General features: G+C 38.7%; 1 protein-coding gene across 8 annotated transcripts in view; it reads right to left on the reverse strand.

Annotated features, from left to right (window-relative positions):
- The window catches only part of BCLAF1 (BCL2 associated transcription factor 1), a 31,208-nt gene extending 18,719 nt beyond the window's left edge, over window positions 1-12,489 (reverse strand). For 5 of the 8 annotated variants that reach the window (XR_005720913.1, XR_005720916.1, XR_005720915.1 and 2 more), the window contains exons 1-4: window positions 12,257-12,457; window positions 4,524-4,614; window positions 2,633-2,746; window positions 919-1,830 (exon numbers count right to left, since the gene is read on the reverse strand). Coding sequence is in view for 4 of the 8 variants with exons in the window: in XM_040239296.1 (XP_040095230.1) it covers window positions 919-1,830; window positions 2,633-2,736 (1,016 nt within the window). In the remaining 4 variants the exon portion in view is untranslated. Of the gene's footprint in view, window positions 1-918; window positions 1,831-2,632; window positions 2,747-4,523; window positions 4,615-12,256 lie in introns of all 8 variants that reach the window. The other 3 variants (XM_040239294.1, XM_040239297.1, XM_040239295.1) reach the window with 3 other exon arrangements.
- Between the last annotated feature and the right edge of the window lie 884 nt (window positions 12,490-13,373).

Genomic DNA, 13,373 nt, shown 5'->3' on the forward strand with positions numbered 1-13,373 from the left:
GTCTATTTCCTCATAGTTCACAATTCTGCACTAACAAATCCAAATTTTCAGAGATTAAGTTTTATTTTTGAGACTAAGAACCACTAAAAACTTATCTGTAATACACTTATCTATTTGATACTTAAAATATACTTATCTATTATTTATCTATTTGAATTTTACTTATGATTACACTCAAAATTTCACTCTTTAACATATCTACTAATATAAACAAGAGTTCAAAAAAGCGGACTTCAGTGTAGTTAATATTAGATGTTACTATTCTATCTAAATCACAAAATAATTCATGTATATACTTTTCAGTAGAAAATGATTTCTGGCAATATTAAGTAGAAACTATGTATCAATTCAATAAAAAATTAATTTTAGGTTGGGAAGCACTAAAAAAATAAATAGCAAGCTCACTGTATTTCCTTACTTAAAACCAACCATATTACCTTAGCAATCCATTTTCACTAAGGAACCTTTAGCAATGCTTAAAATTAGCATTTAGACCAAGCATCTCTCTGAAATGTTACTGAAGTCAATAAAAAATATCATTTATTATCTTTTCTACAGTCAGGTAGATTTACTAAAAATAGGCAGCTGGACTATTTATACACAAGAATATATAACTGCATTATTTTATGTAGATCACATTATAATGAAGAAGACAAAATAACCTTTCAATGCGTTAATACTTTCAACTTCTCATTTACATTCTTAATTCTGGACTTAAAAAAAATGGTTGAAATGAAAAAGAAGAGTATGAATTATCTTCATAAACATTAAAACACTTTACAATCAACTTCGAATTATTTTATAAAAAGTCACAATTAAAAATACTTAAATACACATCACAATGCCGTTTTAAAACATAAATCCAAACAGAATTCAGAGAAATATTACTATTACGATCTAAATTCTCTTAACTCTTACCTTTTTAAGAATTTTCCTGTCTTTGCAGTTTCCTGATCTCCACCATCAGGATAAAATGAGGAACGTCCCCTAGCCTCATCTCTTGGAGCATTCTGTGGTGTGATTGTCTTTGCAGGGCTTCTTCGTGAAGGGATGTGATGAATTGGACTATTCTGAGAAGGGCTGTATCTACTTGATCCATTTCCAACAGAACCAGACCCAGATCTTTCAGGACTATGCTGAATGGAATGTGAATGCTGAGAGGGTGTGTTTTTTGCAGAGTGTACTGTACTGAGCATGGGGGCATCAGAGCAAGATGAACTCTGACTAGGTGGTGTAGCAATTGGTGAAGGACTATGGGGCGATCTGGGGCTATTATCATAAGCTGAAAGCCCAGGCCAAATATCACCAGATGTGGCCGATGATTTATTAAACTCATCAATAGATTCAGATGGGTCGTGTTCAAATGTATCTTTCGGTTCCTCCTGTGATTTATTTTTCAAAGGACTCTCTTCTTGAGGTTCCCCTTCAGCTTTTTTGGTTTGTTTTTCCTGAGACCCTCGTCTTTTAGAGACAGGAGACTTGCTATAAGGGGACGAAGAACGAGAAGATGATGATCTTGGAGACCTAGAGGATCTATATGATCGGCGAGATCTGCTTCGGGATCTTTGAGAAGAAACGGATCTTCTTTTTGGACTCCTGGAACGTGAACGACCTCGTCGAGGACTCCTAGAGTGTCTTCTATTCCAAACAGGTCTATATCCACCTCGATGATATCTACCTCCTCCTCCTTGATAATACCCTCTACCCCTTCCTCTGTACCCATAAGGTCGTCTCATTCCTCTATTATTTCTGTAATCTCGACGATAATCTCTAGAATAAATTCGATCTCTACTACGAGATCTTGAATACGTCCTGGAACGAGACCTAGAACTAAAAATGAAATAAATATCAATGAAAGAAAAATAAACTATTCCATTGTACCATTCTGATCAAATATGCAAATAAGTTGTCAAAGCTAAAAATGTATTTAAAAAAAAAAAAACCCTCATTTATATAAAAGTAAAAGGTTACTATTTCAATGAAGAGCATCTCAATTCTAAGGTATATATCGAGAAAACGGGGAAAAACTGACATCCAAAAATAGGACACACTAACACATTACATTCATGCAGGCACTTAAACTGGTAATGTCAAAAGAACATGTAATGCCACGGAAGAATATTCATTAGTGAAATACCACTGGCTAAATGTATATGTAATAAAAAGTTAGGCCAAGAAAAATACTAAAGAAAAATCAGAAACTAACAATTCATAATAAGATCATGGTCATTTATTTTTAACTTGTAGTTTCTATTTTCCATGCTAAGTATGTATTACCATTTAAAGAAAAACTACCAGAGTTCAATCATTTTTATATAAAAGAATAAACCTATTGAGACCTCAGAGTCAGAAACAAGAAACTATGAAATAGTATGCCAAGACTGTTTACTGCCAAATAATTCTTACATTATCCAATTCATCTCTTAACATTACAATAGTTCCCCTTTATCTATCTGCAGGAAATTCATTCAAAGTTTCCCCAGTGGACTAATTCTAAACAACAGATCCACTCACTGGGTTCTTAGAGACTAAAACATATTAATGAATTTAGCACTCTGCCTGTGTAAGCAATCCGTAACTGTTAGCTGGTATGATTATTATAATTTAAAGAGGTAAAAGCACGGTAATTCACCTGTATCTCTTCTTCCTTGAGTGTGATCTTGATCTTGATCGAGAACTAGACTGTGATCTAGACTTTGATCTTGAAGAATGTGATCTAGAATTGGAGCGACCCATTTCTTTTCTCCTAGGCAAACGAGAGGGCAAAAAAAGGTTAAAATCACAATGCAAGAGAAGTAGTTTCTATTATTTAACTTATCTTCAGATACAAATTAAATTTATAAAACATTAAGTTTCTCAAAGGATATTACCCATCATTATTCAAGTGAGTACTAAGTCAATTATCCCTAACTAAAACTTTATTTGCACCTGCATGGCAGGTATTGTAAAGACACAACGGAAGATTTCTATGGACTTTTCCACTTATGTGCCTCAATCCAAAAAAAGGCAGCAGCTGCAGAAGTCAGAAAGAGCAACATCAGACTGCAGCAGTACGTTAGATGTTATTCCATGCCCAATACAAATGCCTACCTCTCCTGTAAAAAAGATAAATAATATCAGAGTATTACAGATAACAAACCTGAAAAGAAAATACAAATGACATAATATTAAAAAACAGAGTAAACCTACCCAGCTGTCATCGTAAGTGCTTTATGGCTTTGAAATGGGACTAAATCGACCACTCCATGTATGCAATACTGCTTGGAATGGTGATGGATAAGTCTCCTAGGAGAATAAAGGTCACTAAGTCTCTGAACAGCTGGAGCCCACAGCTCTGCTTTCAATAGTGACTGTAGAAATAAAAATGGACTTATGTGACAATGCCTAGTTCACCCTGTAGCTTTCTGGTGAAAAGATGAAAAAGGATAAAAGAAACTAAAGAGACTGCTGCAAGAAGAGATTGGGACTGAAAGAAAAAGAGAACTTGTACACCAATATTCTAACTTTTCTAAATACTAGCTAGTATCTAATGCAATAATCAGACCTCAAGGAAATCAGTAACAGGGCTAACTGATTTATGGGAGGGGGGGTTCATGTTTGGGAACGCATGTACACCCGTGGTGGATTCATGTCAATGTATGCCAAAACCAATACAGAATTGTAAAGTAAAAAAAAAAAAAATTAAAAAAAAAAAAAAAAGATCTACTCTTTACAAAATTAAGCCTACACGTCTCCCAAGTTTATTCCTGCCACAACTATTTTCAAATTTTCACTAACTTACACAAAATAAGTACTTTTTCCCAAAAAACCAACTCAGTAAACTTTCCTAATAGCCTGCAATTGCCATGTATTTAAACCCTTTTGACCTAATTAGACTTTGCTCAATATTCTGACAGTTTTTGAAAAGTACTGAGATGAACTAGAGGCGGCAATGATGTCTGCATACTTCCTCACCAAAAAAAGCCACATAGATGATAAATTCAAAGGGTTTCACATAAATACTTATTACCAAATAAAACACAACTGTCTTCAAAGAGACAAACACCAGCTTCACCTTCTCTCACTCTTAATTCCAAGTGAGTTAAGATATAAAGACAGTACCTTCCTCAGAGATATAGTGATTAAATGAGTTGATACATATAATATTCTTAAAACAATTTTTAGCACATAATAAGCAATCAAACCTAACTTTAACACCCATGTAAGGGGGGAAAAGTTAAGTTATGGAATTCCTCTTGTATGCATAAAAGATAAGTTAAATAAGCAGAGCTATTTTATCCTGATTATTTTTGAACAACTGTGTGTTCTCAGTCTTTAAGTAGATGTGTTTATAGAAGTAAAAGCAGATACACAACCTAGAAATATCTTTTCCCTAAAACTTTAAAAATCTGGCTTACTTCATACAAGTCACCATAACAAAAGTTTCAGACCATATCACTTTCAGTCGGTCTAAATCATTAAGTTCAGAAGTCACATTTTCTTTATAAAGTCCAAACTGCAGACTAGAAAAACTAATCATCTACCTTGGGTTTTATGTAGGCTCAAGCAGTCAACTGAAGTCTTTGAGATACTGTAAGATTCCTCCTGGAGAGAATGTTCTGAGAAATTAAATTCCTAGCAAAGATAAAAAAAAAAATGAATTATGATAAAAAATCCACTATTTACAACATATTACCACTCAGCACTGCAATAAACTCTTAATAAAGGCACTAAATACTTCAGGAACAGGATACTGAATCAGGAAATAAGTTTTTAACCATAAAAGCTTAAAGAAATTTAACTTCTGTTTTAATCAGAATGCAGCACTGCATTATGAAACTGCAGAACCTTTAATTCAAACACTTGAGTTCTAATTTTAGCAATCTGGGATTTAGAAAAAGGAAGCTATACTGTCATCCTATCAGAAAATTCCAAAATGGTTAGTTTAGCATAAGTGGCCATCTTGGTATATTAAAACATGTTATGTATCTATAGTAGGGGTTTCCCGCACAGCTCAGTCGGTAAAGAATCTGCCTGCAATGCAGGAGACCTGGGTTCAATCCCTGGGTCAGGAAGATCCCCTGGAGAAGGAAACTGCAAACCACTCCAGTATTCTTGCCTGGAGAATCCCACGGACAGAAGAGCCTGGCAGGCTACAGTCCATGGGGTCGCAAGAGTCGGACACAACTTAGCGAGTAAACTACTACCATCTACAGTTAGTATTCATAATACCACAGTTTATAACAACTACAGTATGAGTTTACTTTAATGCTATTTATCTTATTTTCTCCTGACCACTTCCTTTCATATAGTGCAGTTTCATATGAAGCCGATTTTTAAAATTAATGTAACAACCATCATAGTAACTCTAGTAATTTTGTGCCTAAAAGGATTTTGATATATATAGATGTTCAAAAAAACAAAAAACAAAACCCAGCCAGTAGATGAAACAAGTATCAACTGGAAGCCAGAGCTCTTCCTAAACTAATTTATATTACTATGCAAATGAGTTTAAGTTATACACAAAGTATTAAGCAGTTTCAGAATTTACTGAAATGCTTATTAGCCTTATGAATAAAATTGTTATTATCAATTATGGGGCTTCCCAACTGGCGCTAGTAGTAAAGAACCTGCCTGCAATGCAGGAGACACATGAGACGTGGGTTTGTTCCCTGGGTCAGGAAGATCCCCTGAAGGACAGCATAGCAACCTACTCTAGTATTCTTGCCTAGAGAATCCCATGGACAGAGGAGCCTAGAGGGCTACAGTCCATGGGATCACAAAGACTCAGACATGACTGAAATGACTTAGCACACATTATCAGCTAGGTACAAAACATAGTCAAAACTACGAGGGGATCAGAAACTAAACAATACAAAATTGTATGTGACTATACTCAAAGAATTCATAAATCAGTTTAAATGGGTAAAAAAACCCACATTAATATGAAAATCTGTCTTATCGAATTATTGATCCAATGAAAAAAGGTAATAAAAATGAAAACACAAAGTAGAAGAAATAAGATTAAACTGGTAAAACAAGAACATGTCCCCTAAATATTTATACATGGCCTTACAGCTAAGGGAATTATTTTATTTTTAAGATAGGAAGAAGGAATAGGAACCTAGCAAGTATGGGAAATATAGCAAAATAGAAATTAGCAAAAACAAAAGAACATGGATACATTAACAAAAAGATTTCTAAAGTATTCCTATGTTTAGTTTTAAAAATATTAGATCCCCCAAGTGGGCAGAGAAAAACTCTCAGCTTTTAAACTGATAGGTTGTTATGAAACTTTATTCTGACTGAAAAGTCCAATACTACTGGATTCACTGCTGGAAGTGATACAAGGCTCATTTTAGCCAACACTTACCCCAAACAATTCTAAAAGGCTTATTTTAGTTTCTGTATATCCAAAGAAGAACCAATTGCCAAATCTCTCTTTACTCCAAGTCATGATTTTCTGAAGTACCAAGAAAATATATGCTAGAAATAGCAAAGTGAGGGAAAAAAGGGCTGTAGGCTGTTAGCCTAGCAGATACACCTTCTTGTTCACGATCGATGAATATATTCAAGCATCCATACCAAAAACTCAATGATCATATGTAAAATATGACACATAATACATTAATAATATATAATATACATTACAAGTTAACATTTAATACTATGTTAATATTTAAGATAGTACAAAGATTCTAATCAGCTTGCCTTTTTTCTTTTTTAAATGGAAGTCTATATACAAAGTACTGTGTTATATATTATGGGAGACACGACAGGTCCCTGCTAAGTCACTTCAGTCGTGTCCGATTGTGCAACCCCATAGACAGCAGCCCACCAGGCACCCCCATCCCTGGATTCTCCAGGCAAGAACACTGCAGTGGGCTGCCATTTCCTTCTCCAATGCATGAAAGTGAAAAGTGAAAGTGAAGCTGCTCAGTCATATCCGACTCTTTTCAATCCCATGGACTGCAGCCTACCAGGCTCCTCCATCCATCGGATTTTCCAGGCAAGAGTACTGGAGTGGGTTGCCATTGCCTTCTCCGAAAAACTATGCTAGGTGACTTTAAATAAAATTATCTTATTTAATCCTCATAATCTCATAACCTACATATTTAACCCCACCTTTCAGATTAAGCTTTCATAATTCATATGAATTTCAACAAAGACTATCAGAAGCCAGACACTACTACTGTAGGAAATACAGCACTTTAAGTGAGACATTAAGTTCCCTTCTCTGTTGGAGCTTACGTTCAAGCTAGGGGAAGAAAGAAACCACAGAACACAAAGTGATGTCAAGAGATGGAGAGGAGGACTACTACAGTGGGTCCTTGAACCATCTTTAAAGAGGTAACAATTAAGTTAAACAGAAGGAACACTGCAAAGATCCAAGAAAAGCATTCTAAGCAAAGGACACAAACTTAACCAATTCAAGACAAACTTGTAAGAAGGCTGAGGTACTGTGATCAATGAGAGGGTGCAAGATAAGGCAGGAAAACAGGAAGGACTAAATCAAATAGCATCTAATAAGGAGGCCAGAGTAGAGTCAAGGTTTTACTCTAACTGTAATAGGAAGGTCCTAGAAGGTCTGATTAGGGAAGTGTCACCATCTTATTTATTTACATTTTAAGATAGCTGCTGTATAGAGCATGAACCACATGGAGAAAAGAAAAGGGAGACAAATTAGAAGGTTGAAGTAGCAGTAAGTACTTGAGGCGAGTCTTAATTTTAGCATATTCAGGATGTGGGCTCCAAATTTTTGGAAACTACTGCTATTCATATCTTTAATAATCCTAAAAATACTTCCCATGACTATTACTCCAACTGACTAGGTTCAAAATTCTGGTTTGACAATTAACCAGCTACCCAACTTTGGACAAATTACCTTAATCTCTTTCAGCTTCACTTTCCACAGATACAAAATAAAGCTAATAACAGCTTAAGATTAAACTAAACTAATAAATGGAAATGACTTATCTGGCATATGGTCTGTATTCAAATGTTAACTGGTCTGAAACAGTCTTAACTGCAGTTTATTAGTTTCACTTCAAATGATTAATATTTAATATTTTTGGCATAGCATTAATCAGCATTATTTAAAAAGTCAAGAAATGCTTAACAGGGTGTGAGGATGGCCAAGTGGTCTAAGGCTCGACTCAAGAAATGCTTAATGAGTAGAATTTTGCTTTAAAATACTCCAGAAAAATGGAATTTGAAAAAGAACAGATTTCACATGTATAACTGAATCACTTTACTGTACACCTGAAACACAACGTTAATCACCTATACTCCAATATAAAGTAATTTTTAAGTACTCTCAAAAAAAAGCAAATAATCTTAAAGTTGGTAAATGCTGATAATTATTAAGCTTAAGTAACAGTTCAATATTCTACTTTTGTGCTTGAATATTTCCTTAAGAAAAAGCTTTAAAAAAAAAAAAAAGGCTTAGTCACAAATTTTTAGCAGTTCCTTGTCAGCCTGCTTTAGACAAAAGCATGCAGAACTGAGAAAAAGAATACCTGCATTCCAGACCAGATTGTGCCACTCCCTGGTTCATGTGGCCCTAAAAAGTTTTCTATCTTTTTTGGCCTCCTCCTAGTATACGCTTGCTCCTTGGAAGAAAAGCTATGATTAACCTAGACAGCATATTAAAAAGCAGAGATATTACTTTGCCAACAAAGGTCCATCTAGTCAAAGCTATAGTTTTTCCAGTAGTCATGTATGGATCTGAGTGCTGGACTGTAAAGAAAGCTGAGCGCCAAAGAACTGATGCTTTGGCATCAATGAAGACTCTTGGAATGCAAGGAGATCCAATCAGTCTATCCTAAAAGAAATCAGCCCTGAATATTCATTGGAAGGACTGATGCTGAAGCTGAAACTCCAATACTTTGGCCACCTGACGTGAAGAATGGACTCACTGGAAAAGACCCTGATGCTGGGAAAGACTGAAGGCAGAAGAGAGTAACAGAGGATGAGATGGTTGGATGGCATCACTAACTCGATGGACATGAGTATGAGTAAGCTCCAGGAATTGGTGGTGGACTGGGAAGCCTGGCGTGCTGCAGTCCATGGGGTTGCAAAGAGTCAGACACAACTGAGCTACTGAATGACTGAACTAGTGTAGGGAGAAATACTAGATCAAGTTGAAGGTTTGAAAATTCCAAAATAACACACAAATGTCAACCTGTATTATTGTTACATTAATGTTTGTAGACTTTTTTTTTCAGCTCGGGGCAAAGAAAATATTAAATACTTAGTATCGAACAGTGGACTGGTTCTAAATTGGGAAAGGAATACTACATCAAGACTGTATATTGTCACTCTGCTTATTTAACTTCTATGCAGAGTACATCATACAAAATGCCAGGATGGATGAAACACAAGCTGGAATCAAGATTGCACGGAGAAGTATCAATAACCTCAGATATGCAGATGAGACCACCCTTATGCAGAAAGCAAAGAAGAATTAAAGACCCTCTTGATGAAAGTGAGAGAGTGAAAAAGTGGCTTAAAACTCAACATTGAAAAACCGAAGATCATGGCATCCAATCCCATCACTTCATGGCAAATAGATAGTGAAACCACGGAAACAGACTTTATTTTCTTGGGCTCTGAAACCACTGCAGATGGTGACTGCAGCCATGAAATTAAAAGATGCCTGCTCCTTAGAACAAAAGCTATGACCAACCTGGACAGTGTTATTAAAAAGCAGAGGACATTATTTTGCCAACAAAGGTCCATCTATTCAAAGCTATGGTTTTTCCGGTAGTCATGAATGGATGTGAGAATTGGACCATAAAGAAGGCTGAGCATGGAAGAACTGATGGTTTTGAACTGTGGTGTTGGAGAAGACTTGAGGGACCTTGGACTGCAAGGAGATCCAACCAGTCAATCCTAAAGGAAATTAGTCCTGAATATTCACGGGAAGGACTGAAGGAAGCTCCAACACTTTGGCCACCTGATGCAAAAGAGGTGATTTCATTAGAAAAGACCCTGATGCTGGGAAAGAGTGATGAAGGCAGGAGGAGAAGGGTATGACAGAGGACGAGATGGTTCAATGGTATCACCCATTCAACGTACATGGGTTTGAACAAGCTCTGGGAGATGGTGAGGACAGGGAAGCCTGGTGTGCTGCAGTCCATGAGGGTCGCAAATAGTTGGACACGACTGAGCAACTGAACGTTTATAGACTTTTTTCCACCTGGGGGCAAAGAAAATATTAAGCACTTAACATTCTGAGGCTAACACTGACAACCACTGTTTAAGAAACTTGAACTGAAAAATGAACAAATTCATAACCTACAGCTATAACCTAAACATTTACACTTATCAGTCAGAGACAGCTGGACTTCCCAATTCCCTTATCCACTTCTTTGTCACTTAATAAATCACTGTAAATTACACAGCTGTGGTTGTTGTTCAGTTGCTAAGTAATGTCTGACTCTTTGCCACCCCATGAACTGCAGCATGCCAGGCTTCCCTGTCCTTCACCAATGATTCTGAATGTAGCTTCTGGAAAACCCTAATACAAAGTTCTATATATAATAGAAGTGAAAAGACTTTCCATTTCTATTAACTTAAGTTGTCACTCACATAGATAATCTAGTATAGGTAGCCGCCCATATTCAATACACTGAACTAAACCGGAGCCTACCCAAGCCACAAGTTTTTAGAGATCTATCTCCAAGTCCTGAAACACTACTTACTGCTCTTCCAACTCAAGAATCAGCTCTAGGCAAAAAATTTCCTTTGCTGCAATTATCTGAATCAAGGGGGATTCCCATGACTACCACAATGTGACAATGAAAGTGTGGTATTCTAAAAACAAGATGCTAACTGCCAGCAGTTAGACAGGCTTTAGTTTACTCACCTAAAGTGAGTTATTTCGGACACACAATCCTTCCATTCAATTAGTTATCCAAAATTGTCTAGGATCACATAAAACTGCAAATAAACTGGTAGCGTTTCCTTCCATGTAAAGGTTCTTTGTCTAAACTGTAGCCCAACCATTCCAACTATAGTCCAATCTGAATGAGAATTCACAGTGAGAGAGAAACTGTTTTGCCTTTTAATATCCCCCAAATTTAAGAGGCGCTGCTGCACAAAAAAATACAAGACTGAAGGAGCTAATCTCCGTACGTCATTTTTGGTCATATCTACCTCCAAATTTAATTTCAATTGTTTTCACTTCTAAAATTCTCTCTCTATATATATAAAATAAATTAAAAAGTTTGACTTAGAAAAGTAGTTGCCAGTACTGCTGGATTCTGACAAGATACACCTTAAAATTTAAATAAAGCCAACCAAGGCTTTATGATGGCAAAGTCCCTAACCTCAACTCACCACTCCCATCCATCCATTTATACCACCAATCGCGGATCCAACTTTTCTAACAAGGTACAGTGGCTAAATCTGCATGAAGGACGTGGCTTAGCGGGTACTGCAGAACTGCTCTTTAGCCCCGGAGGTGGCAAGGCCGTCCTTACATCCATCGGCTGAGACCGCTGCCCAAGCTAGTAACTAGGCACCAAATCCTAAGAGTCAAAAGTGCACTCTCGCTTCAAATCAGTTACCAGGGGAACCCGAAGAAAACTTTCCCGCAACGCAGAAAACCGGAGGCGGATGCCGGGGACAGAGAGCACGGAACGAGATCCTAGGACAAACTAGAGTAACAAAAACAAGGCGTAGACCGACCGGGAGCGTGAAGCCGGAGAAAAACCTCCGGAGTTAAAAGACGGCGCGAAAAGGGGTTAACCTACCCAAAGCACTTTGTTGCAGGTTAGTTATTTTGTCCAAGCCTCTCAGGCCGGAAAAGAAGGTGGCGATTCCAGCCAATGAGAAGCGAACACAAGTTGCACCTCGGACCGCCTGAGGAGCCGTAGGCGGGGAAGGGAGAGAAGAGGAAGCGCGCGTGCGCCGGGGCGAGCTTTCAGTCGGCCACGCGCAGAGATCCGGGCTGAGGAAAATGGGGGAAGGGTTGAAAAGGCAGATCTGCGCAAGCGCATGGAAGGCCGCGCGGTCTGAGGGTCTCGAGCCAGGCTCGCAGGCGCGCGCGCCGGCACGGTTCTCGCTGCTCACCCCACCCCCCACCTTTTCGGCCCATAGTGCCTCGAAAGCCCGAGGGAAACTGGCTGGGAAACGCATAAATAACGGCGCAACGTATCCTGGGCTCTCCTGTCACCGCCAACCCGCCACTACCAACAAAAGATTCAGTAATATTCATTCCTCCTCGATATTCACTGCCTTTTGAGTCATCTGGACGCAACGCAAGGCCTACCTGACACGCCGAAGGACGGTTCCCGGGACTTATCTCACCGGTAACTACACAGCGGCCATTTCCCCACTCAAGAACGGGAGGAAAACCATAGAGGTATCTTCGACGCGCTAGCTCCTCTCCGTCACTTCCGATTTGGGGCGTGGCCTCCGGTGCCGCTAAATCTCTGACCAAGCCCCGCCCACCCCACCGCCCTAAACCCGCTCTCCGGCCGCGGTATAGATGTTGCCTGAGGCTTTCTGGGAAGTCGCGTGGCTGGTCTCGCGCGATGATCTGGCGGCTCCGCCTTCCGGTCTTCATCAGCCGCCTCCGCCAGGGTGGCGGTAGAAAGTGGGCGGGGTGTTTTGGTGATGGGAGGTGGTGGTTCCACACCGGGGGACTCGCTGGTCTCTGGTTTGCATTGAGCGAACCCTCCGGACCTCGCTTGCCCCCACTTTTGCTCGTCTGGTCTGTTTTTTCTGTGGGACCAACTCTGACCAGGCCAGAAACAAAAGGATAATTTCACACTGAGGAAAAGACAAGGACTCTATTAGCACACTGCGTTTCTCTGTGCCAGGAAGCGCCGAGTTTTTTCTCAGACGCCAACTGGAAACGAGGAAGTGTCGCTTTTTGTTTGCTAGAAAATATGCCAGACGCACTTAGAAAGTAGAAAAATGGCCACGATCTGCGTCCGTTTCTAGAGTGGCGTCACACCACCTCTCCTACCCGTAGCGGAGTTCACGCTGCAGTACTCCGAAGTGGCTTAGGCTGTCTTGGCGGTTTGCGTCAGAGGATGCTTCTTGTCCTCGGACGTGGTTAAAGCATTACCACTTAGACGCCTCGAGACATTGGTTTGAGCATAAAAATAAAGCAGAACGCGAAGCTTAACGATCAGTTGTGCTGGTCCAGAAACAACCTAATCTGCCAAAAATATAAACCAGATTATGAATGGGGAAGCCACATTTTTTGATTCGGGTAAAATTTCAAATAAGAATCATAGCACATTTTCTATTAAGACTTAGCTGCGCGTAATTCCTTAGGGCCTAAAATGGTTATTACTTTGTTGTTTAGGGACCTGAACTGCCTGAAAGGATTTAGAAGTTCTAATTAGCAACCAGTCTTCTATCAGTAAATGCAGTCC

This window comes from Oryx dammah, unplaced genomic scaffold (assembly GCF_014754425.2).
Source record: "Oryx dammah isolate SB20612 unplaced genomic scaffold, SCBI_Odam_1.1 HiC_scaffold_4, whole genome shotgun sequence".
In the NCBI taxonomy this organism is placed as follows: domain Eukaryota; kingdom Metazoa; phylum Chordata; class Mammalia; order Artiodactyla; family Bovidae; genus Oryx; species Oryx dammah.